Source organism: Mustela erminea, chromosome 10, assembly GCF_009829155.1.
Source record: "Mustela erminea isolate mMusErm1 chromosome 10, mMusErm1.Pri, whole genome shotgun sequence".
In the NCBI taxonomy this organism is placed as follows: domain Eukaryota; kingdom Metazoa; phylum Chordata; class Mammalia; order Carnivora; family Mustelidae; genus Mustela; species Mustela erminea.
The window spans coordinates 31,353,582-31,381,311 of NC_045623.1; the positions used below are offsets into that span (position 1 = coordinate 31,353,582).

Sequence of the window (27,730 nt, forward strand, 5' to 3'; positions counted from 1 at the left end):
GTAGGAGAAGACCCATGTCCCAGCTCAGGCAGGCGGGCAGGAAGTAAATCTTCCCTTCATCCTCCCTTCGCTTTTTGTTCTCTTCTGGCCCTTAGTGGTTTGGATGATGCCCACCCACATTGGGAGGGCAATCTACTGAGTCACCTGGAAACACCCTCAGACACACCCAGAAGTAATGTTTAGTCTGGGCCCATGGCCTAGTCAAGTTGACACACAAAACTAACCATCATAAGTCCAACCTTTGTCAACTTGACAACCATACTTAGTCTCCAAATAAAGACAACAAGGTCATAATTCTGCCTAACATGACACGATTAGCCTGTGCACAGCTGAAAATACACTAATGCCTTCCTCAGAAGAGAAAAGTCTTTCAGTGGTGTTTTCTTGCTATCTTAAAACTTAAGTACTATGATGTAAAATTAACAATTCTTAAATACTTTGATATAAAATCATTTCATCTTTGTAAGGAAGTAAAAGGAATGAAAACACACATACATATATTCATAGCAAAATTAGAAGGGAATACTCGTGACAGTTACAGTCCACATTTCTGTCATGTGATCATAGCTACTATTTATAACTGCCATCTTCCACTATCCGCTCTATTCCCTTTGCTTTCAACAAGCAGTTCAGCTGATTGCAATTCTTTGTCTGGTGAGATAACCCAGACTTTCATTCCTGAGGAGTCTAGGCCATTAGTAATCCTTCCTAATTTTTCATTGACCTTAATCACAGGGCATGATAATACTAAGAGAGACCCTAAAGGATCTTCTCTGTTCTGCATATTTTCTTCATTTCTACCTCTTGATTCCTGGATTTGTGAATTTTGATTGTGGGAGAAAAGGCACCATATATTGGATGCTGATTCAGAGCACATTCATCATTCTGGAGAACCTTGCCCCAGACCTCTAAGATACTTAGTTTTCAAAAGGTTGTTCCACCATTCTGTCAGGTCAGCTGCTTCAGAATGTTAGGAAACATGGCAAGACTAGTGAATTCCATGAGCATAGGCCTATTGTTGCACTTTTTTGATATTAGGTGAATTTTTTTTATCAGAAGCAATGCTTTTTGGAATACCATGACAATGAATAAGGCATTCTATAAGTCCATAGATAGTAGTTTTGAGAAGAGCATTCATGTGCAGGGAGGGCAAATCCATATCCAAAGTATTTTTAACAGTAAAATCAAAATGCTGCCCCTTCCATGATGAAAGCAGTCCAGTGTGAGCAACATGCCATGATAGCTGGCTAGTCACCCCAGGGAATGATGTCATATCAGATGCTCAGGGTTAATCTTTGCTGCTGGCAGATTAGACTCTCAGCAGTGGCCATAACCTCAGTGAATGGAAGTCTGTGTTGCTGAAGCCACGCATAACCTCCATCCCTTCCACTATGGCTGCTTTGTTCATAAGCCTATTGGACAGTGATGGATGGCTGAGGAAAGAGGCTGACTGGTATCCACAAAATAGGTCAACTAATCCAATTGATTTTTAAAATCCTCTGTGGAGGTCACCCTTTGATGAGCATTCCCATGGGGCACAAATAAATATCTTCATGTTTTTTAGCCAATTCAGAGAGGTCTACATCTTCTGTGGATTTCTTTGTCATCACTTTTCCCTTCCTCCACATTAAACCAAGGCATATCTGGCATTTCCAGTTCACTCACAATGACCACCTTCTGGTCCATGTTTCAGCCAACCAAACAAATGCTAGAACCTTCTCTAACTCCATAAGTTACAACACTAATGCAGAATCTCTGCATAGTGAGCCTGTGTGCTTATTAAGAACTGATTCCCATGAAAGTACTTTTTGTCCAGTAAAAATGCACATGAATATAATTGGACAGGGCTCATTGCCATTTAGAAAATTGATAATTGGATGAAATTGACTTAGTAGAGTTAGATTCATTCTGAATATTTAATGTATGCCCTCTATGCCTATGCATATAGACTATATTAGATAGTAGACAAAATCACATAGGATGAATCTACAAAATACAAAAACTGAAGATTGACGGAAAGCACAATATTGAAACCCTGGGAACTGATAGACACATACACATGTACATATAGTCATACATACCTATGTCAAATAGTAGAATTGGCAGAGACATCAGAGAAGATAGGTAGTAGAACTATGGAGGAGTAGCACCTCAAAATCTAAGTAAAAGTTTTAAGGGTGGTCAGTTGTGTTAATTTCCATAGACTGTCTAGTATAGTAAAGTAAGTAATATAGTAAATATAGTAATATGGAATTAATATAGTTTTATTAATTAAATATTTAATTAATATATTATTACTATAGTAATATATATAGTAAGAGCTGAATAAAAGGGCTTATTTACCATTGAGTTTTTATAGCATTACTACATATTGATGTTGTTAGTGATGAGAACAGTTTCAGTATAGTTGAGAACTAAAGTTAGTTTATACTGGATTGAGGAACAAACCTCCACTCAGTGGGAAGTATGAAAGGAGAAATAACATGTGTAAACTATGGAATTTAGAATTTATCCCTTGAATAATAGAGGGCAATTAGAAGTTTTGTAAATTTTCTTGGTAAAAATGTGTTTCCAATATTAGTACTGTTTTTGAGGGGTTTGGGGGGTGCTTGGTTATATCAACTGATTTATACCAGATCCTGTGATTCCATTCTCATATGGGCTGCCTGGGCTTGGTGTTTTCCCGGGGATCCCCTGATATAGGATCTTGGCAAAAAAGCATGGACTACAGGTGTCAGGCTTTACACTAGGGCAAAAAATTCTAGTATTACTCATGAAATAACCATGATCTCATTAAACAAAAATTATGGCACCTGCCTTTCGGATGTGGTCATACCAAAAGAGAGAGTGCCTTTTCCCTATTTAGTAAAGTAAGTATTTACTAAAGTGATATACGTGTTGTAGATGTACTCCTTGTATAGAAAGTCTGTTTTAATAGTACCAGAAAATTCCTAGGAGAAACAATGTGTAATACATTGAATCAAAAAGTCCTCATTTTTAAAATAAGTAAACTATTCATTTAAAAAATCATCTTTTTGGGTAGCTGGGAAAAGGGAGTATCATATTTTAATTAAACATTTAATAGTTTTTAAATAAAGTTTTATTTTGACATCAGTCTTACTCCTGATGTATTAAAGAGTGAGAGGAACTATTCTTTACTCAATCTAGTTTAATAGGAGATGACTCTCTGTGACTATTTTGGAATTTTGAATTGTTTCTTTTCTTTACTGTGTGAATTAAATGTGAACTGATAGTTTCTTTTAGGAAGTCTTACATAATGATGAATTGATCTCTTTTTGCTTTTTTTTGGAACAGCTTTTTATAGAAACTAGTTTAGAAAGGGATTTCTTAAGTGGCTGCATTGGTATTCACATTAAAAAGCAGGAAAGGAAATGGAAAGGTTTCATGCTTCCGTGGTTAATTTCTTTGTACGGCATCTTCTTAATCTCTGTTTCCAGCAGTGATTTTCATGCATATCTTTGAAGAGCTCTACATTCTAAGAGTAAAGATATACTTATTCTGTTGGGATTTAGGATGGTTCACATTATTGTAGATGCCTTATTTTTATTTAAACATTTTTATTTGAAAATAGATTTTTCAGTAAATGTGTATTTCTGTGGTGTATGACAATGCTGTCCCATAGCAATATCATGTGAGCCACATATGTATTTTAAAATACTGTGTTAAAAGGAGTAATAATTACAGACAAAATTAGTATTCTTAAACTCAATGTGTATAAAATATTATTTTGACCTGTAATCAATATAAAAATTGTTGAGATATTTTGCCTTTTTATTTCATATGAAGTCTTCAAAGTTCAGTTTATATTTACAATTACATCCCTTTTCATTTGCACTAGCAACATTTCAAGTGCTGGGTAGCCACATGTGGCTAAATGGCTACACTGTTGTTCAGGGTATGTCTGTATAGTCGGAAAAATTCTTAGTATCTGGATCGATGGACAGATCAGAGGGGATTTTATCTTCCATGAATTGGATTTGATTTGTATAAGAACCAGTTACCAACATCGAATAATGTGTGGCATCAGTAGATACCAAACCTGGACTTTTTTATTCCTTGGAAAGTTATTTGGAGTAGATAAGCTAGAAACTGTGGGTAGTTGGAACTTTTACATTTGGTTGCTCATAATAACTGTATTGTGTAACTGCATTTATTTATATTATATGTACATGTTCCTATTGCTACAAAATTTCATTATATGTCTGTAACTTATAGCATAAATGCAATTCCAACTACAATGAAGATTTTGTGCTGCAACTGGAGAAGGAATTGGTCCAAGCCCGTCTGAGTGAAGCTGAGTCTCAGTGTGCACTAAAGGAGATGCAGGATAAAGTCCTGGATATAGAGAAGGTGAGAACAACATAAATACCGTCACTCCCAAATTAGAAGGGACATGTGATGTACTTATTAAACAGTTAAATTGGACTTGGTGTTTTTATGCATTTTATGCATTGGAAACCTTATAAGTAACTAAGAGAGGAAAGGAGAAAGAAAATAAGATTCTTAATTATTTGTTGTTGCTATATGACTCAAAGCCCCTTTTTTAAGGGTAAAAGAAAAAAAAAGGAGTAGAGCCCTTTTAAAGGAAGATAACCAGGGTAATTTGATATGAATAATATTTAATTATTGAAGAAGAGAAACTTAAGGTATACATAATAACGGTTGTCTTCAAATATTATACCTTCATCTGCAAGAGGTAGGATATGACTAATACATAAACATTTCAGAAAAAAATCTCATCTGAGTGTTACTGTTAAAACTTTCCAAGCTGGAAGGAGTCAAGATGGCGGAGAAGTAGCAGGCTGAGACTACATCAGGTAGCAGGAGATCAGCTAGATAGCTTATCAAACCATTGCAAACACCTACAAATCCAACAGGAGATCTAAGAGAACAGCAATTCTCGAAACAGAAAATCGACCACTTTCTGAAAGGACCGGCGGAGAAGTGAATCCAAAGCGACAGGAAGATAGACTGTGTGGGGAGGGGCCAGCTCCCTGCAAACGGCAGAGCAACGGAGCACAAAATCAAGACTTTTAAAAGTCTTCTCCACTGAGGGACATCACTCCAGAGGCTAAACCGGGGGGAAGCCCATTAAGAGTCAGGTTGGCCCCAGGTCCCGCAGGATCACAGAAGGATCTGGGGTATCTGAGTGTTGCAGAGCTCACAGGTACTGAAGTGGGGAAGTCGGCTACAGAGACAGAGCCGAGGAGTGAGCTCTCAGCTCGGGGTTACCTTGAACTGGTCGCAGGCTGGGTGAGCTCGGAGTGCAGCCAGAGGCCAGGGAGAGGGGAGTGATTGGACACTTTTGTCTGAGGACGCACTGAAGAGTGGGGCCCGGAGCTCTCGGCTCCTCTGGGCCAGAGACGGGGAGGCCGCCATTTTCATTCCAGTCCTCCAGAACTCTACGGAAAGCGCTCAGGGAACAAAAGCTCCCGAAAGCAAACCTGAGCTGATTACTCAGCCCCGCCCCTGCTAAGGGTGGTACAATTCCGCCTGGGGCAAAGACACTTGAGAATCACTACAACAGGCTCCTCCCCCAGAAGATCAACAAGAAATCCAGCCAATACCAAGTTCATTTACCAAGGAGAGCAACGGAATTCCAGAGGAGAAGAAAGCAAAGCACAGAACTCATGGCTTTCTCCCCATGATTCTTTAGTCTTGAGGTTAATTTAATTTTTTCTTAATTTAATTTTTTTTTCTTCTGCTAATTTTTTTTTAACTTTTACCCTTTTCTTTTTTAACGTTTTTTTTTAGCTAGTTTACCTTATATATATATTTTTTTTCTTTTTCATATTTTTTTCTTTATTTGTTTTCTTTTTTTAATATTTTTTTTCTTTCTGAATTTCTTTTTTCCCTTCTCCCCCACACGATTTGGGTCTCTTCTGATTTGGTTAAAGCGCATTTTCCTGGGGTCTTTGCCACCCTTCTAGTATTTTATTTGCTCCTTCATATACTCTTATCTGGACCAAATGACAAGGTGGAAAAACTCACCACAAAAAAAAGAACAAGGGGCAGTACCAAAGGCTAGGGACCTAATCAATACAGACATTGGTAATATGTCAGATCTAGAGTTCAGAATGAAGATTCTCAAGGTTCTAGCTGGGCACGAAAACGGCATGAAGGATATTAAAGAAACCCTCTCTAGAGAGATAAAAGCCCTTTCTGGAGAAATAAAAGAGTTAAAATCTAACAAACAGCTACTGGCCCACGAGGGGAGAATTTGAGAGATAAGTGACACCATAAGACGAAACAACATTAGAATAATTGGGATCCCAGAAGAAGAAGAAAGAGAGAGGGGAGAAGAAGGTATATTGGAGAGAATTACTGTAGAGAATTTCCCTAATTTGGCAAAGGGAACAAGCATCAAAATCCAGGAGGTACAGAGAATACCTCTCAAAATAAACAAGAATAAGTCCACACCCCGTCATCTAATAGTAAAATTACAAGTTGTGGTGACAAAGAGAAAATCCTCAAACCAGCCCGGGAAAAGAAGTCTGTAACATATAATGGTAAAAATATTAGATTGGCAGCAGACTTATCCACAGAGACCTGGCAGGCCAGAAAGAACTGGCATGATATATTCAGAGCACTAAACGAGAAAAGTATGCAGCCAAGAATACTATATCCAGCGAGGCTATCATTGAAAATAAAAGGAGAGATAAAAAGCTTCCAGGACAAACAAAAACTGAAAGAATTTGCAAACACCAAACCAGCTCTACAGGAAATATTGAAAGGGGTCCTCTAAGCAAAGAGAGAGCCTAAAAATAGTAGATCAGAAAGGAACATAGACAATAAACAGTAACAGTCACCTTACAGGCAATACAATGGCACTAAATTCATATCTCTCAATAGTTACCCTGAATGTTAATGGGCTAAATGCCCCAGTCAAAAGACACAGGGTATCAGAATGGATAAAAAAACAAAACCCATCAATATGCTGCCTACAAGAAACTCATTTTAGCCCGAAGACACCTCCAGATTTAAAGTGAGGGGGTGGAAAAAAATGTACTATGCTGATGGACATCAGAAGAAAGCTGGGGTGGCAATCCTTATATCAGATCAATTAGATTTTAAGCCAAAGACTATAATAAGAGATGAGGAAGGACACTATATCATACCCAAAGGATCTGTCCAACAAGAAGATCTAACAATTTTAAATATCTATGCCCCTAATGTGGGAGCAGCCAACTATATAAGCCAACTAGTAACAAAATCAAAGAAACACATCAACAATAATACAATAATAGTAGGGGACTTTAACACTCCCCTCACTGAAATGGACAGATCATCCAAGCAAAAGATCAACAAGGAAATAAAGGCCTTAAATGACACACTGGACCAGATGGACATCACAGATATATTCAGATCATTCCATCCCAAAGCAACAGAATACACATTCTTCTCTAGTGCACATGGAACATTCTCCAGAATAGATCACATCCTGGGTCATAAATCAGATCTCAGCCGGTATCAAAAGATTGGGATCATTCCCTGCATATTTTCAGATCATATTTTCCGAAGCTAGAACTCAATCACAAGAGGAAATTTGGAAAGAACCCAGATACATGGAGACTAAACAGCATCCTTCTAAAGAATGAATGGGTCAACCAAGAAAAAAAAGAAGAATTGAAAAAATTCATGAAAACAAATGATAATGTAAACACAATGGTTCAAAATCTGTGGGACACAGCAAAGGCAGTCCTGAGAGGAAAATATATAGCAATACAAGCCTTTCTCAAGAAACAAGAAAGGTCTCAGGTACACAACCTAACCCTACACCTAAAGGAGCTGGAGAAAGAACAACAAAGAAAGCCTAAACCCAGTAGGAGAAGAGAAATCATAAAGATCAGAGCAGAAATCAATGAAATAGAAACAAACAAACAAACAAACAAAAAAACCCAATAGAACAAATCAACGAAACTAGGAGCTGGTTCTTTGAAAGAATTAGTAAGATTGATAAACCCCCGGCCAGGCTGATCAAAAAGAAAAGAGAAAGGATCCAAATAAATAAAATCATGAATGAAAGAGGAGAGATCACAACCAACACCAAGGAAATACAAACAATTATAAGAACATACCATGAGCAACTCTACGCCAATAAATTTGACAAATCTGGAAGAAATGGATGCATTCCTAGAGACATATAAACTAACCAGGAAGAAATAGAAAACCTGGACAGACCCATAACCAGCAAGGAGATTGAAACAGTCATCAAAAATCTCCACAATTGTTATGGTAATTTTTTATGTATATTAGATAATAGGTAAATAAATTTAGCCAAATTTCAACAGTGGAAAAAAAAATTCTCCAAACAAACAAAAGTCCAGGGCCAGACGGCTTCCCAGGGGAATTCTACCAAAGATTTAAAGAAGAATTAATTCCTATTCTCCTGAAACTGTTCCAAAAAATAGAAATGGAAGGAAAACTTCCAAACTCATTTGATGAGGCCAGCATCACCTTGATCCCAAAACCAGACAAGGATCCCTTCAAAAAAGAGAATTACAGACCAATATCCTTGATGAACACAGATGCGAAAATTCTCACCAAAATACTAGCCAATAGGATCCAATAGTACATTAAAAGGATTATTCACCACGACCAAGTGGGATTTATTCCAGGGCTGCAAGGTTGGCTCAACATTCGCAAATCAATGTAATACAACACATTAATAAAAGAAAGAACAAGAACTATATGATACTCTCAATGGATGTTGAAAAAGCATTTGACAAAGTGCAGCATCCCTTCCTGATCAAAACTCTTCAAGGTGTAGGGATAGAGGGCACATACCTCAATATTATCAAAGCCATCTATGAAAAACCCACCACAAATATCATTCTCAATGGAGAAAAACTGAAAGCTTTTTTGCTAAGGTCAGGAACACGGCAGGGATGTCCATTATCACCACTGCTATTCAACATAGTACTAGAAGTCCTAGCCTCAGCAATCAGACAACAGAAGGAAATTAAAGGCATTCAAATCGGCAAAGAAGAAGTCAAACTATCACTCTTTGCAGGTAATATGATACTATATGTGGTAAACCCAAAAGCCTCCACTCCAAAACTGCTAGAACTTGTACAGGAATTTAGTAAAGTGTCAGGATATAAAATCAATGCACAGAAATCAGTTGCATTTCTCTACACCAACAACAAGACAGAAGAAAGAGAAATTAAGGAGTCAATCCCATTTACAATTGCATCCAAAACCATAAGATACCTAGGAATAAACCTAACTGAAGCGGCAAAGAATCTATTCTCAGAAAACTATAAAGTACTCATGAAAGAAATTGAGGAAGACACAAAGAAATTGAAAAATGTTCCATGCTTCTGGATTAGAAGAATAAATATTATGAAAATGTCTATGCTACCTAAAGCAATCTACACATTTAATGCAATCCCTATCAAAATACCATCCATTTTTTTCAAAAAAATGGAACAAATAATCCTAAAATTTATATGGAACCAGAAAAGACCTCGAATAGCCAAAGGAATATTGAAAAAGAAAGCCAAAGTGGGTGGCATCACAATTCCGGACTTCAAGCTCTATTACAAAGGTGTCATCATGAAGACAGTGTGGTTCTGGCACAAAAACAGACACATAGATTAATGGAACAGAATCGAGAGCCCAGAAATAGACCCTCAACTCTATGGTCAACTTATCTTCGACAAAGCAGGAAAGAATGTCCAATGGAATAAAGACAGCCTCTTCAATAAATGGTGTTGGGAAAATTGTACAGCCACATGCAGAAAAATGAAATTGGACCATTTCCTTCCACCACACATGAAAATAGACTCAAAATGGATAAAGGACCTCAATGTGAGAAAGGAATCCATCAAAATCCTTGGGGAGAGAACAGGCAGCAACCTCTTCAACCTCAGCCGCAGCAACGTCTTCCTAGGAACATCGCCAAAGGCAAGGGAAGCAAGGGCAAAAATGAACTATTGGGATTTCAAGATTTCAAGATCAAAAGCTTTTGCACAGCAAAGGAAACAGTTAACAACCAAAAGACAACTGATAGAATGGGAGGAGATATTTGCAAATGACATATCAGAGAAAGGGCTAGTGTCCAAAATCTGTGAAGAACTTAGCAAACTCAACACCCAAAGAACAAATAATCCAATCAAGAAATGGGCAGAGGACATGAACAGACATTTCTGCAAAGAAGACATCCAAATGGCCAACAGACACATGAAAAAGTGCTCAACGTCACTCAGCATCAGGGAAATACAAATTAAAACCACAATGAGATATCACCTCACACCAGTCAGAATGGCTGAAATTAACAAGTCAGGAAATGAAAGATGCTGGCAAGGATGCAGAGAAAGGGGAACCCTCCTACACAGTTGGTGGGAATGCAAACTGGTGTGACCACTCTGGAAAACAGCATGGAGGTTCCTCAAAAAGTTGAAAAGAGAACTACCCTATGACCAGCAATTGCACTACTGGATATTTACTCTAAAGATACAAACGTAGTGATCCGAAGGGGCACGTGCACCCAAATGTTTATAGCAGCAATCTCCACAATAGCCAAACTATGGAAGGAACCTAGATGTCCATCAACAGATGAATTGATAAAGAAGTTGTGGTATATATACACAATGGAATACTATGCAGCCATCAAAAGAAATGAAATCTTGCCATTTGCAATGACGTGGATGGAACTAGAGGGTATCATGCTTAGTAAAATAAGTCAATCGGAGAAAGACAACTACCATATGATCTCCCTGATATGAGGAAGTAGAGATGCAACATGGGGGGTTTGGGGGGTAGGAGAAGAAGAAATGAAACAAGATGGGATCGGGAGGGAGACAAACCATAAGTGACTCTTAATCTCACAAAACCAACTGAGGGTTGCTGGGGGGAGGAGGGTCGGGAGAGGGGGGTGGGGTTATGGACATTGGGGAAGGTATGTGCTATGGTGAGTGCTGTGAAATGTGTAAACCTGGCAATTCACAGACCTGTACCCCTGGGGATAAAAATACATTACATGTTTATAAAAAAATAAAAATAAATAAATTTAAAATAAATTAAAAAAAAAAATCCTTTCCAAGCTACTCTAAGCCACCTCAGGATATGTGGGAAGATCTTAGCCTAAGGTGTACTTACAGAAGATAATTTACTCTTTTCAAGGTGACTAAAGAACTTTAAGGTTAGATAAGAAAAAGAAATGCTTTTAGGTTTCTTAAAATTCTCAGACTTGAAAGTCTGTGTTCTAGATCACACACCCTGTATCTCTTTTTTGTCATCTGTAAAATTATTGATGGCTTGGGCTTTGTGTTAAGTTTGTTCTTCTCACTATTAGGTAGTATCTAGCTATTGAATCAAAGCTTTATACATAATGAACATGATAGCCTCAAATTGAAATAAAGCAGGGTCCAGCTACCTATAAGTAGTAGTGAAATAATTTTGCTAGAAATGTACTTGCTATTTTTATATAATTTTTTGGAGAATTTATTCTCCTATTTGTTGAGAAGAAGACACCAAGAATGCCATAAAAAATGTATAATAAAATATTAGTTTTCTAAGTTAGGAGTACTATGGATACCATAATGTAGATAAGAATCTTGATCTTTCAGTTTTGAATATTTGGTAGAAAAAAATGCCCTTGGATCCAGTTTAAAAATGAATTTCTTAAATAGCATTGTTGGTATTCGTGTTATGTAGTAGAAAGGAAATTAGAAGGCTTCGTGCTTCCTTTGGTTAATTTCTTCATGTAGGATTCTCTTTTAATGCATATACAGTAAATTTCTGGTATGCAATTGAGAAAATATTTAGTCCATCATAAAATTGTGTAGTTGGCAAGGATAGCTTTATTCATGATCTCTTTGGGCTAAATTTTTCATGTCCTATTTTATAGTCATATTTTAGAAATATTTTAGAGTTATAAAATTTGATAGATTCAGTACTTGAAATCTCAGTAGTGCCTCAGTTGACTCAAGGGGATTTTACTAGGGCCTAATTTAGGATCTCTTGGTCATGGCTAAGAGTAATAAGTGCTACCCTGTATCCTAAGGTGGGTCTTTCAGTAGAGCAGGGGATTAGTCTAAATCTTTTACTCTTTTTTTTTTTAAAGATTTTATTTATTTATTCATTCATTCATTCATTCATTCATTTATTTATTTTTTACAGAGACAGAGATCACATGTAGGCAGAGAGGCAGGCAGAGAGAGAGGAGGAAGCAGGCTCCCTGCTGAGCAGAGAGCCCGATGCGGTGCTCGATCCCAGCACCCTGGGATCATGACCTAAGCCAAAGGCAGAGGCTTTAACCCACTGAGCCACCCAGGCGCCCCTAAATCTTGTACTCTTTAAGCAAATATTTAGATCACCTTGGTATTAATTTCTTAAATATAAATAATAACTAATGTATAAAGATTTTATACTCCTTTCCAAAGTGACATGCTGAGAAAATACAACAGAACAGGCTTTGGACAATTCGTTTCCATAGATCTTTAAAATATGAATGATGTCCATGCTTTGTTTGGAGTCCTAATCAGGGATTAGTAAGCTTATTGCCATGTTGAAAAACATTTTGTTCATGTTGCTTTAAAACTCTGATTATTGTTTTACTAAGCAAAGCAAGTTAGACTTTTTGTGTCCTCAAAATTCAGTAGTTACCCTCATACATTCCCTGTGGAAATGTAAAACAGTAAATCTGCTTTGGAAAAGCTTGACAGTTTCTTAAAAGTAGCAGTTCAGCTCCTTAGTATAAACTCAAGAGAATTAAAAATATAGGTCCACACACTTTTACACAAATGTTCCTAACGTTTTCATAGTAGTCAGTAAGTGGAAACAACTCAAATTTCTGTCAGCTGTGAATGGATAAATAAAATGTAGCATATACACACAATGAACTATTATTTTTCAGTAAAAAGGAATGGACCTTGATAACACTCTAGGTGAAAGAAGCTAGTCATAAATGGCCACGTATTGTGTGATTCCATTGATATGAAACGTCCAGAATAGACAAATCCATAGAGACAGAAAGTAGACGAGTGGTTGTCACGGGCTGTGGGGAGGGGAAATGTGGAGGGACTGCTAATGGGTATAGGGTTTCATTTTGGGGTGATTAAAATGTTCTGAAATTAGATTGTGGTGATGGTTGTACAACCCTGTGAATACTCTTAAAACCACTGATTGGTGCACATTAAAAGGGTAAGTTTTATGGTTTGTGATTTATATCTCAGTAAAAGTGTGTAAAATTAAGTATAGTTACATGTGGGATAAAATAGCTCTTACTACACATGTTTTATTTAATTTTATTCTTTAAATTTAAAAATTCCATATTGTATTTTCTCTTGCTTCAGAGAAACAACTCCTTTCCTGATGAGAATAACATTGCAAGACTTCAGGAAGAGCTCATTGCTGTGAAACTGAGAGAAGCAGAAGCTATTATGGGATTGAAAGAACTTAGACAACAAGTCAAGGATTTAGAGGAACACTGGCAGGTATATCATTATATTTTGTACGTTTTTTAAAAAGCAGGTGAAACCTGAATACCCAGTTTGTATGAATTTGAAGTAGCTGATGATCAACACTAGGATTTGAGTTTAAAATGAGAAGGACTTTTTCAGTGCAGAAATCTGAGAGCACTTATAAGTTGAAGGTACCTTTAACCTGTTTCTCCCTTTTTAATTCATTTAACTAAAAAACAGATAAAATAGAGATCAAGTCTTATATCATTGTGATTTATATAACTTCTCTAAAGAATCAAAAAATTTTCCTTTATATAGGACATATTTCTTCTGTTGATATTAAATCCATTAGTATGAAACAACAGAGGGTGACACTAACATAAATTTGTCTATACCTTTGTAAACTTTTGAAAATTGGTTATCTAACAAAATCAGGCATTTATATGCCTGAAAATTCATTCACATATGAGGGAAAGTGTTGACAAGAAACAAACAAACAAAAAAATGAGTCTAGAAGACAGAGCAAGAAGGGAGAGAGGGAAGAAATAAAACACTATATACCATTTCAGAATAGTGACTTCGGTTTCAATTTGGGGTGGGGCTACATCTAGCAAAGACTGAAATTAGTCCTTAACATTGCCACAGCTTTTTTCTTTCCCCAGAAATGTCAGGCAGCAATAAACTGGAAATTAAAAACAAAAGGAAACTAATGCTTCACCATGGGTATTTTGAGAACACTCCTAATATTCCTTCCTTAATTCATGAATGGCCCCATTTTTTTTTCTTGGGATTTCATTAAATATGTGGAAATCCCTCTTATAATAAATTTAGAGTAAAAATTGTATTCTTTACAATTTGCCACAGTATAAACAGATTTGAAGTATATCTGAGCTTGTATTCCAGATCTGCCACTTGTTGACTATACTGACCTTTTGAAGTTACTTAATCATGACCATTTCCATCATCTGACCTGGATAATGATGATAATAGTGCCTAACTATTAAGGTTTTCTGGGGATTAAATAAAATAATGTATGTACAGTGCTAAATATAGTAGTGGGCATGAAATAAGTGCCAGGAAAGTCAGCTTTTATTTTGATAGTGGGAATATTTGTTGCAATATAATTTTTTTTTTTTTTTTTGTCTTTTAGCGCCACTTAGCTCGTACTACTGGGAGGTGGAAAGACCCACCTAAGAAAAATGCTGTGAATGAGTTACAGGATGAACTGATGACCATTCGACTTAGAGAAGCTGAAACTCAGGCAGAAATAAGAGAAATAAAACAAAGAATGATGGAAATGGAAACACAGGTATGATGGGAAAGCCTGGTAGCTTTAAAAAAAATACCATTAGCAGGGTGCCTGGGTGTCTCAGTGGGTTAAAGCCTCTGCCTTCAGCTCAGGTCATGATCCCAGGGTCCTGGGATCGAGCCCCGCATTGGGCTCTCTGCTCAGCGGGGAGCCTGCTTCCTCCTCTTTCTCTGCCTACTTTGTGATCTCTGTCAAATAAATAAATACAATCTTAAAAATACCATTAGCATGGGGTGCCTGCGTGGCTCAATTGGTTAAATACTGGATTCTTAATTTTTGGTTCAGGTCATGAGCTCAGGGTCATGAGATCAAGCCCCACATTGGGTTCCAGACAGATTGTGAAGTCTGCTTAAGATTCTCTCTCTTCCTCTCTCTCTGCCCCTCCCGCATCCCCTCACATGCTCTCACTCTCTCTCTAAAAACAAAAACAAAATCTATTAGAAGATCAAAAGTTTATGAAGGGAGTTGGGGGAAATTGGAAGGGGAGGTGAATCATGAGAGACTATGGACTCTGAAAAACAATCTGAGGGTTTGAAGGGGCGGGAGGTGGGAGGTTGGGGTACCAGGTGGTGGGTATTATAGAGGGCACGGATTGCATGGAGCACTGGGTGTGGTGAAAAAATAATGAATACTGTTATGCTGAAAATAAATTAATTTTAAAAATGTTTATGCACGGGTTATATCATCCTTAAAATAGAGCTAAACGATGGATACATGAAACCGTCTAGACTAATTTCCTAGCCCAAAGAAAAAGGGCTAAAAATTATAGTCTTTGATACCAGAGATTTAGTGTCTTCTTTGACCTATTCCGCAAAGTTTGAACAAGTCATAAAACTACATTTAACTTTGTTCCCTTGTTGTACAACTTGAGAGGCAATAGTCATGTAGAGCAAAATTTCTCAACCTTGACTATTAAAATGGGTTTTGAATCAGGTAATCCTTTATTTGGGGGACTGGCCTGCGCATTGTAGGATGTTTACCAGCATCCCTCTACCAACTCGGTCCCAGTATCACTGTACCCCCCACTCGAGGTTGTGATGACCAAAAGCATCTCTACACATTGCCAGATATCCCCTTGGGGCAGAATTTCCCCTGGTTGAGAACAATTGGTGTATACTATAATGTGAATGATTCTTCCTTATGTATAATGTGACTCTGAGCATTAATTCCAAAGTTATACTTCTCAGATCTTCCCTTTCTGTAATAAATTCTACCTTAAATATACTTGATTTAAGATCTGAAAAATCCTTTTTATGGAGTTCATTTGCATTATAAACCACTTTTGATTTTTATGTTGTACATTTGTGTGGACTGTATTCTCTGTAATGTTATTTGGTTTTCAAAATATCTAGTCAGTAGGGGGCATAGTTAACTCAGGTATCATTCTGCATACCTATGTGCAAAATGACCATCCGAACTTGAACATGATAACAAGAATCTATAAATCCTTTAGGTTAAATATATCTTGTTTTACATTGTTCAAAGTTATTTTTCTTGTATTTTTCATTAAAATTAAAAATAACAGTAAGATTATAAAATTAGAAATCTAGCTTTTGTAATGGGAAGTTCTATTTTTATAACAGATTTTATCCTCATGTATGTATTAAAGATGCAAGCAAGCTTTTAAGCCTTTGTTCAGGTTTTCTTGCTTTCTTTCTTTCTTTTTTTCTTTCTTTCTTTCTTTCTAAGACTTTATCTACTTATTTGTGAGAGAGCACAAGCAGGGGGAGGGGTATAGGGAGAAGGAAAAGCAGGATCCCTGCTGAGCAGGGAGCCCAACAAGGGGCTCAATCCCAGGACTCTGGGATCATGACCAGAGTGGAGATAGACGCTTAACAGACAGAGCCACCCAGCCACCCCAGATTTTATTTAAGAGTGATAAATGAATCAAATTCATAAACATCGTTTTGAGAAATTTTGAATACAAAACACTGTCCAGCCATCAGAGAACTTAACACCTAAGAAATCAGGCATGCACAAAACTACATTTAATATAATTCACTATATGACATGATGGTTATTAATCATTTCTGATTAATGTAAGTCGAGTCATTATGCTGTACATCTTAGACTTACGCAGTGCTCTGTATCAATTATATCTCAATAAAATCTAAAAAATGTATAATTCAGAAATTTGGTAATTAAAGAGTTTGATGAAAACTGCTGCGGAAAAGGCTTCCTAAGGATTTGTATTTTGAATTGTACCTGATTAAGTGTGATTTTGGATCAGTTTTGCTAGAAGAAGAATCACATAAAGTACTTTTTCCTAAATGCCAGTGCTTGAACTGAGGATGGTCCATATCGAGCATCCAGATTAAGAGATTTGTCCTTGTTGATACATTTCAGCGCCTTCATTGCAGTGCCTTTTAGAAAATACCACCTACGGAGTCCACCTTAGTTTACTAAGCCCCACTCTTCTTCCTGTGTACCAGTTTTTGCTCTTACAAATAGTGCTGCTCTGAACATTCTTGTACATGTTTCCTTGTGGATAGCTCTGGGAGTTTCTTCAGGTCAGGGATTCTTATCTCTTTTTTATATTATAAACTCCTTTGACAGTCTGAACCCTCTGAACCCTTTCTAAAATAATGTTTTTTAATGCATAAAGTAAAATACATAGGATTGCAAAGCGAACCAGTTATACTGAGGTACGGTTATCAAAATACTGAAAACAAACAATTGTATGATACAGCACACATACAGAGACATACACAACACGTTCAGATGGCTAGATTCAGGTTTCTGATATTTTGGATTTTTTGTATTCTGTTGTCATTCTGTTTTTGTTCATCTGCATGTAATGTGTTTGTCCCTCTGCTCACCCTTAAGGTTTTCTGTCTTATTTTTAGCGGTTTGAAGATGAAACGATTTGATGTACTTTTTTGCTTTGTTTTTTTTTTCCTCTGAGTTCTTGGCCCTCTGGCTTTGTGTCTACCATGAAATTTGGAAAATTCTTGGTTATTTCTTCTTCAAATATATATTCTGTCCACCCATACTCTTTCCTCCTCCTGGGATTCCCATTACACATGCATTAGATTATTTGATATTGACAGTAACTCTTGAATGTTCTCTTCTTTTTCCCCCCCTCATTATTTGTTTCCTTTGTGTTTCAGTTTTTCTTGACTTAAATATTTCTGTTGACTTACTATTAAGTTCACTGATTCTTTCTTCCACTTTGTGAGTTGTCTGATGAGCCATTGAAGGCATTTTTCAAATATATTACTGTGTTTTTCATTTCTAGCATTTCTGTTTGATTCTTTCAGTTTTTATTTCTGTGTCAATACTAACTATGTGATCTTGCATGGTTTTCACTTTTCTGTTAGAGCCTTTAGCATATTAATCAGTGTTACTGTAAATTCCCTGTCAGGTAATTTAATATCTGTGTCATATGTGAGGCTGATTCTGTGGATTGCTTTGTCTCTTGGTAGTGTTTGTTTTTTCTTACTTGTTCCTATGCTTTGTAATTTGCTGAAAATTGAATATCTTGAGTAGGACAATAGACTAAGGTAAGTAGTTTTTAATGCCTGGAAATGGGCATACCTTTTTCCTCTGCTAGGCCTTTAATGTGGGGGATTTGAGTTAATACAGTCAGGAGTTGGGCTGGGTTTGAGGTTTGTTGTTTCTGTGGTTACCCTCATTGTACCACAGCCTTCAAATTCCTCTAGCACTATCTTATTTTTAGATTGGGGGCTGGTTTGCCAGCGGGTTTTCTCAGTGTCTTTAGGTCTTCCATTTACACAGCATTTCAGAGAGAGTCAGTCTCCAGGGTGTTCCACTGATACTTGTTGCAGGAATTTGGAGGGGCAGAAGTCTTCCCCATTTTTCCGATAAAGCCTCGTCTCAGGCTGTATTGTGTCCCTGGATCTGGAGTGTTTGACTTTCTTAGTGCTCTGCCGGACCACCAGCATAGTCCTAGGCCCACAATATAGTCCTGTCCCATTCTCGAGTAGTTTCCCTAGTGTTTCAGGGGCAACAGTGTTTCTTGGCCTGTGAAGCCTGTGAAACCTTTTATGCCCTAGAGGAGGGAAGGTTTAGTGCTCCTTCTCCATTGCCTGCTATTCTCCCTCAAGCCTATGCTGTGGAGATCTCTTTCTCAAGACTCTCATCAGTCTTTTTTGTGTGTATCTTTTTGGGTCCATGAAGAAAAAGTGTATAAGAGCTTGTGAACTCTGCTGTTCCCCTTGGGCTCCACACTCTCTAGCCAGCCAACACTTGGCCACAACCAATTTAATAATATTCTGGCTGAATTATTCTTAACAACTTCTGGCTTCATCTGCCCTGTCTGTCCTTAGATTTGGGGATAGTTCGTTGCCTTGTAACCTTTCCTCTTTGGTTTTAACAAAAATCATGAATTTAGAGTTTGGCTTTTTTTTTTTTTTTTTAAAGAATAGGAGTAGTGCTCTTTATATTCTACAACCCCATCAGGAATCAAAACTCTTGTGCTCGCTTCGGCAGCACATATACTGAAATAGGAATCAAAACTCTTTATTATGATGTATCTATTTAAAATTATTTTCTTTTTTCAATTTATTTCTTCCCTTTTTTCTATTTTTTCCCCCTCCTTTCTTCCTTTTTTTATTGGGTTAATTTAGATGTTTCTTTTTCTACTACTGGTTTGACTTTTTATGATTCCTTTTCTGTTAGTGTTTATTACCTGAAAAAAATAAAAAATGCTCACCTGACTGAACAAAGTTTGATGTTGATAATCATCTCCATCTTCCTTCTAAACTGTATAAGGGCCTTGGAAGATTTTTATTGCTCTTCTTCCATTGTTGTTTTATGGAGTCAGTGCTTATTTGGATTTGTCTATTTGCTAACTTTTTGCTGTTACTTTTATTTAATAGTTTCTTTCCGATTTCGATCATGCATTATAAACTCTCACTTTCCTAAAGGTAAATATACTTTTTTCCTCACTCTGGTGTGATAGTTTAGCTGAATATGCTATTGTAGGATGAAATTTATTTTTTTAAGCACTACAAACTTTTCCTTTTGAGATGTCTGCTGAGTATTTCCCTTCCCCCCTTACCAGATACTCAGTTTTGCCCTTGATTTATCTCTTCTTTTTGTGAGCATTCTGTTTTGTTAAAATGTTTCTTAGTGAGGGCTTATTTGTATTTATCCTGCCTACAACTAGTTGTGTTTCCCAGAATGTGGATTCTTATATATAATTTTTCCAGTTGTAAAAATTCTTAAGTATTGTCATCTCCTAGACTGTCATAGCTCACTTTTTCCTTTGTGTTCTGTTTTATTCTGCAACCTCTATTAGTTGTATTTTGTACCTCCTTATTCTTGTCTATGTCTCTTGACCTCTTCTGGAACACTGTTTCTTCAGTGTAGCTAATTCTCTGTTTAACCCTTCAATTAATTTTTAACATTACTGACTATATTAAGTTCTAGAAGTTGTATTTGGTTGTTTTTCAAATTTGCTAAATCGTTTTTTTTTTAAGATTATTCATTTATTTATTTTGAGAGAGAGAGAACACATATATGAGTGGGGGGAAGAGCAGGAGAGGGACAGGCAGACTCTGTGCTGAGCGGGGAGCCGGGCACTGGGCTCCATGCCATGACCCTGAGCTCATGAGCTGAGCCAAAATCAAGAATTGGACGCTTAACCAACTGAGCTATCCAGGCACCCCCAAATTTGCTAAATGTTTTTTGATAGTTACTTGTTCTTTGCTTATGTTTTTTGCTCCCTCTTTTTATGTCTTATCATTTTAAATAAACTATTTTATACAAAGTCCTTACATGATTATTATCTAGAGTTTTTAAAGAATTTGTTCTTTTTATCCTTTTGTCTACAATTTCTCACTTATTTTCAATTTTTGGTTTTATGTGTGGAGTTTTATAATTTTGGATCATGAACTTGTAGTGAGGGGTCAAGAGAGGGATTCTATCTGTGGGAATTCTTTGCAGCTTATGTTGAATTTATGTCTTCTGAAGTGTGGTTATTTGTTCAGTGGTAGAAGTGAAGACAGTAAAAAGAAGTTGCAGAACATTTTGACTCTAAGTACTGAGTACTTAGATTAAGTACTGAATCTAAGTACTAAGAAGATCACTATTTTGTAGACAAATACTGAGTCAGGAAGAAGAGTAAAGTAAAAATGAAGAAACTCAGAAATGGTAGAAAGTTTTGGAGCTTAAAACTGTTACATGATGCAGATTTTTTAATAAAACTGGAGGCTGGTTTTTTTTTTTTTTTTAAAGATTTTATTTATTTATTTGACAGAGAGAAATCACCGGTAAGCAGAGAGGCAGGCAGAGAGAGGAGGAAGCAGGCTTCTCGCGGAGCAGAGAGCCTGATGCGGGGCTCGATCCCAGGACCCTGGGATCGTGACCTGAGCCGAAAGCAGAGGCTTTAACCCACTGAGCCACCCAGGCGCCCCTGGGTTGTTTTTATTGAGTGAAGTAGAATAGGTGTAATAATAGTAACAACCAAGGATTTATTAAGTATCTGTTTAATTTCAGACATTATGTGAGATTCCTTTCATAAACTTTTCTCATGTGATTCTTACAACACAGCCTTTGAAGTCTAGTCATAATATCTATGCTTGTACTAGTGTACTGGATTTGATGGGATTAGGTAAATTTAGCAAGGTTGAAAAACTGTAAAATGAGGAACCAGATTCTTCTGTCTTCTATTGTAAAATCCCTACTGTTTCTTTCAGACCCCTAATAGAATCTTAGGGTTGAAAGAAATCAGGCTATGTGGAGCCTGCATGGGGAAACTACTTCATGTCAGTCAAATTAAGGTCTCTATATATTTTTTAGCATGTTCTATAGTTTTAATACATTGAACACCAACATTTATTGAGTTATTTCTATATACTAAGTGCTGTTCCATGTAATCTCTCATTTAATACTGAAGAGACCCGAATAAGAAATAGTGAGTATTTTTATATACATTTTTCAAATAAAAAAATAGAGATATTATAACTAGTTTGCTTAATCACCAAATAACAAGTCAGAATTCAAAACCAGTTCATGTTCCTTAAAATGGCTGTGCTGTACATTGGAAAATAGAAGTGCATATGACACATTTCATGACATAAAGGATTTTACAGTCTAGTAAATGGTGATGGTACTTTTCTTTTTTTTTTTTTTTTTTAAAGATTTTATTTATTTATTTGACAGAGAGAGATCACAAGTAGGCAGAGAGGCAGGCAGAGAGAGAGGAGAAAGCAGGCTCCCTGCCGAGCAGAGAGCCCGATGTGGGACTCGATCCCAGGACCTGAGATCATGACCTGAGCCGAAGGCAGCGGCTTAATCCACTGAGCCACCCAGGTGCCCGATGGTACTTTTCAATCAGTCTGTCCTTTTGGGAAGAGGAGTTAAATTCATCCTATTTCTGTATCTACTCATTTGTATGATACTGCCCATTTCAGAAATTAATACTTCAGGGTCTGTGTAAACATTCTTTAAGTTTGTAGATAGTTATTGTATAAACAGAAAGTTAGGAAGAGTTTCTAATATAGACCTTAAGTATCATCTGGATGACTCAATTCTTAAAGCACATTTATAATTTTTTTTAGTGTTTAACTATTATATGTTAAATAAAATCCACCTGTAACGGATAGCATTTTACATAATGTTATTGAGATATAATGGGGAGGTAAAAATTTGTAGATTTTTTGGGGGGTCTTTAAAGTCTGAATATTTATATTTTTAATTATTAGAATCAGATCAACAGTAACCATCTTCGAAGAGCGGAACAAGAGGTGATTAGTCTGCATGAGAAAGTGCAGTATCTTTCCGCACAGAACAAAGGACTACTTACTCAATTAAGTGAAGCAAAGCGCAAACAAGCAGAGATTGAATGCAAGGTAAATATATTGGCTACCTAATGTTTTTGTCAATGTAATAATGCCTTTTGTGTTATGTCTCTTCATTATTTTAAAGGGAATAAAACCAAAAAGAGCTAATTTGATTTCCCATTTTTCCTGCATTTGGTTTGGTCGTTGCTTTCAGACAGGTTAGCTCATCTTACTGTGAGGTGGATTTCTGGCAGGAAACCTCATTTCACCCACTCGGTTAAATGCCGGTTTAGGAAATTAAGTTAACCAAGCGGCTGAAAATTGGTATCTCTTTATAATTTTTCTTTTGACTTGTAGCTCTTTAAAGCCAAAGCTTTTAAAATTTAAAATTTAAAATTTAGGGAGATTAGGGCAACTCTCTTTGATTGGTATGGTATAGTATGCACTCAGTATTGATACATGTTTTCTGGGTAGAGAGCAAAAGAAGTGTGTTTGCCCATGGTCTGGGAAAATTGTGTACATTTCCCATTATTATTTTAATCAGTTTTTCTATTTTTTAATGCATGAAGAATTTGGATTTATAAAGCTTCAAAAAGTTTTTGAATGCAAGTAAATGTTTTCCTGAAGTCAGTTGCCAGTGCAGCTGTGGTGAGAGAGTGCGGGATGAGGAGTGGGGTGGGACAAGGAGGGGGGTAAGACAAGAGAGAGTGAGTGTGAGAGAAAGAGAAATAACTAAAGATATGACCGTGGTCTCAGCATTAGAATAGATTACTAAGGACAAGTTATGGAATTTTAAAAATAAAGTAGGCATCCATCTTTTCATGGTGATAAAGCAGGAATGATGCTCTTTAAGATTCTAGCCTTATTATTCTATGATAAGAAATAAGACTTTCAGTGGTACATATGAAGCTGTAATTCCATCAACTTGTTCTGGTGTCATTAAAAACCCGGAGTGAAGCTTGAGTGGTTTATCAGTGTCACTGAAATCCAGAGATGAAATTACATCCTAATAAATATGCATGGCTGTTGCAATTTACACTGACAGAAATCTGTAGGCAGTACTGAAATTTGTGCTAACTTAAAATTAGTCCCTCTAGAAGGATGTGACTAGACTAATTTAAAAATAAAATGATGTGACATGAGGTTATATCAATTTGATTTGTCTTTCTAATATGTGATTAAATTTTTATGATGCCATATTGTCTGTGCTGACTTATTTTTAATAAAGAGCTAAACTTAATCTCTTTTCAAATTATTGGGGTTTTTCTTAAACATAGGTTGCTAACACTGTTATTGGATTTAATATTGTTCCTCAAATGCCTTAGCATCTTTTAAGTAAAGGAAGGTGTTCTTTGGAAATAATTTTTGGGATTTGCTGATGAAGAAAAATATAAATATATATATTTTAAATTTAAGTAATAGGCTCAGATTCAGAATTTTAGAAAATTTTAAGAACCAATATTTTATTTTATTTTTAATTGTTCAGTAATAAATCTGTGAAATTTGTTACAGATGCTGATTCTTATATCTGTGTGTGTGTTTAGCCTGTATATTGATTTATTCAATATTTTGTAATACCTTTTGTAGATTTTGAGAATGCCCAGTGTGTCATTACCGTAGCACCTAGTACATTGTAATCAAGTGTATATATTTTATCTTGTTATACTGGAACACTTCAGGAATAAACCCTAACTTTTTCAAGGAAGCTAGTCCTTGAATTATGGAAATCTGGTTCATTTTCATTTAGTTTTTTTTTTTAGGTTTTATTTATTTGAGAGCAAGAGAGCATATATATAGGTATGCACACAAGTTGGGCAGAGGGTTAGAGGGAGGGGAAGAAGCAGACTCTCCACTGAGCCGGGAGCTGGACTCTGGGCTCCATCCCAGGACCCTGAGATCATGACCTGAGCTGAAGGCAGACACTTAACTGATTGAGTCTTCTAGGTACCCACCCCTCATTTAGTTATGTATGATTATAGCTTGTAATTTGTTGACAAACTATTAAATTTCATTTTATTTTTCATTTATGTAATATATCAGGATACTGTTTTTAGTATTGTTATTTTCCTTCTACAACTGAATTTGAATGTTCCTGCTTAAAAGATGAAAATAATAAGTCTGTAATCTCCAACATGAAAATTCAAAACACTCTGAAACCCAAACATTTTCTCATAAATTTCACAAAAATTCATTTGGGTGGCCATTTATAATTTTTGTTTTATCCCACTTGGTGCGAATATTTATACTTTACAGTTTCATCGTGTTTAGTACTAAGCAAGGTATTTCATTATGGATGCAACCTTGTGGATAATACTAATGTATGATAAAAAATTCTATGACATATTTATTTGCCAAGATTTTAGTAATGAGATTGTGGGATTTCCTACATAAATCTAAGTTTGAAGAGGATAGAAGGATTTTATATTCTCTAATTCTACATGTATAAAGAGAGATACCAATATAGATAAGTATATATCCATGGAAAAGGCATAGTACAGTAATTCATATATAAACTTGTAAAATTATATGATAAGTAATTTTTAAGTAAGAAAGAGTATTTTACTATGATTATAACATTGTAATAATGACAAGAAGGAAACGGGAAGAAAATAAACCTGGTGCTTATATATAATATAAACCTTTTTAAAAAATTTTATATATTTATTTGTCAGAGAGAGAGAGTACAAACAGGGGAAGTGGCAGACAGAGGGAGAAGGAGACTCCCCACTGAGTAAGGAGCCTGATGCAGGACTCAACCCAGGACCCTGAGATCATGACCTGAGCCGAAAGCAGATGCTCAACTGATTGAGCCACCCAGCTGTCCCTAATATGAAATTTAATAACTTAATACATACACATTTTTTCATAATGCTTTGATTTTTTAATAGTATAAGTGAAAGCATTGCTCATACTCTTTCCCCTTTCATCTCATTCTCTTCCTGAGTCTACCATATACCCTTTCTTTTATCTTTTTGCTATGTAACTGCTTTTATTTTCTGATCCGTCCTTTGAGAGTTTTTTTTTTAAGATTTTATTTATTTATTCGAGAGAGAGAGCTCATGAGAAGAGTAGCAGGGGCGATAGGGAAGCAGACTCCCCACTGAGCAGGAAGCCTGATGTGGGGCTCCATTCTAGGAACCTGGGATTATACCCTGAGCAGAAGACAGAAGTTTAACTGACTGAGCCATCCAGGTGCCCCTCTTTCAGAGTTTCTTTTAGGCAAATACAAGCAAGTGGAAGTACATAATTTTTCTTTTCACTTTTTTTACATAAAAGTTAACATATTGTGTGTTCTTCTCCTTGCCTTTTTTTTTGTCACTATAGTTTTTTTTTCAATGTCATTATGTTTTATGAAGCTTTCAATATCAGTACTTCAAGAGCCTCATTAGTTTCTAAGGTACATTGTTTTTCATTGCATGGATGTATTGTAGTATACTTAACTAGATTCTTGTTGATGGGCACACGGATTGTCCCCAGTGTTTTTGCTGCCACAAGCAGTGTACTTAACCTCTTGTACATATATAATTTCAGACATACAGAGTTATATCCACATTCTCTACCTATAGAGATATATCCACATGTTCCTTTAGATTGGTCAATGGGTAAATGCATTTGTACTTACGTAAAATTTTGTCAGATGACACTTCTTGGGTTGAACCATTTTGTACTCTGACCAAGAGGGCATGATAGTACTTGTTTCTCCATTATATTACTTTAAAAGATACTTACAAAGTGTATAGCCAAACCTTTTCATTTTAAGTAGATGTAACTTGCATATTTTGGAACAGTGATTCTCAAATAAGGGTGGGAGAAGGTGAGATTATGAGACTTCAAAGAATTATGGCATCTGTTTACATATTCATCAAATACTTGGGCAACCTTTATTTGTTAGTATTATAGGCACTGGGGACTCAGTAGTGAAGAAAGTGAGCACAGTGTTTATTGAAACAATAAATAAAAAATACATAAGATCATTACTAATAATGTACTATAAAGTGGGAGGTAAGAGGAAGTGGTGATGAAGATGGAGTGCCAGGAGGTGGTATCAAAGCTGGGATGTGAGGAATAGGAAAGCAGCAGCCATGTGAAGTGCCAGGGGAAGGATCCTCACCATGAAAGGGTCACAGAGTTCAAGATCTAAAAGCAGAAAAGAAGTTGGTTGCTGAGTCTTGTATAAAGTAAAAAGCCAATGACATAAAAACCAGGGAAGTAGGTTGGGACTGCACATCTTACCATATAAAATTTTACTTCCCATACTAATGAGTTTGGGTTTTACTCTTAAGTGCTGTGGGAAGCCATTGAAAGATTTTAAGCAGAAAATCAACTATGACTTTTTCTGGTTTGCTGTATTTTCTTCAGGTTTTTTTGTTTGTTTGTTTTTTATGTTTAATTTTGACATTTTTGTTTACAGAAAAGCAGCAAAAATAGTAGTTACCATATAACTTTTTATCAGCTTCTCCTAATGTTAACATTTTATATAACCATGATACATTTATCACTAGTAAGAAATGAATGAAACTACAGACTTTATTCAGATCTCCCCACTAGATCTCTGTCTCCTCTGATCTGTGACAGTTTCTTAATGCTTTGTTATCTTTCCTTAGACCTTTATTATTGAAAAATACTGGTCAGTTATTTTGTAGAATATCCCTCAGCTTGGGATTGTATGTTTTCTCATGACTAGACTGAGATAATGTATTTTAGGAAAGAATACAGAATAGAAGTGTCCTTCTTAGCACATCATGTTAGAAGGCATTTTGTATTAATATGTTAATGCTGTTAACCCTGATCGTTTAAGTTGGTGTCTGCCAAGTTTTCTCCACTACAGAGCTTTTTTCCTCTCATACTCTGTTCATTACAAGTAAGTTACCAAGTCCAGCCCAGTCTGACAGCCGGCAGGGATGTTAAGCTACACCCCCTCAAGGAAAGAGTGTCAAAAAACTTGTGGACATATATTAAAACCACCACAGTAATTAATAAATATTTGGGGGGAACTATCTTGAGGTCATGAAAATATCCTTAAAGTTTCAGCAACTAATTTTAGCATTTGTTAGGGGACATTGCTTATAGCAATTAATGTAATTATTTTTCAAAAGAACACACATACCTCTGTGTGTAGAGATAGGTTTGGCTGGGGTTGGAGACAGATTTGTTATGAGATCTTCAGGAAATAGTACAATACAGGTACTAGCTTGGGCTCAGGTATTGACATTTAAATAAAGAGAAGTAGATAAATTCACAAT

The 27,730-nt window shown here is 36.2% G+C and overlaps 1 protein-coding gene across 12 annotated transcripts in view; it reads left to right on the plus strand.

Moving 5' to 3' along the window:
• The window catches only part of EVI5 (ecotropic viral integration site 5), a 207,896-nt gene that overhangs the window by 112,949 nt on the left and 67,217 nt on the right, over positions 1 to 27,730 (plus strand). For all 12 annotated transcript variants that reach the window (XM_032361241.1, XM_032361249.1, XM_032361250.1 and 9 more), the window contains 4 exons: positions 4,237 to 4,371; positions 13,323 to 13,463; positions 14,581 to 14,739; positions 22,410 to 22,556. In XM_032361241.1, the coding sequence (XP_032217132.1) occupies positions 4,237 to 4,371; positions 13,323 to 13,463; positions 14,581 to 14,739; positions 22,410 to 22,556 (582 nt within the window). The remainder of the gene's footprint in view (positions 1 to 4,236; positions 4,372 to 13,322; positions 13,464 to 14,580; positions 14,740 to 22,409; positions 22,557 to 27,730) is intronic.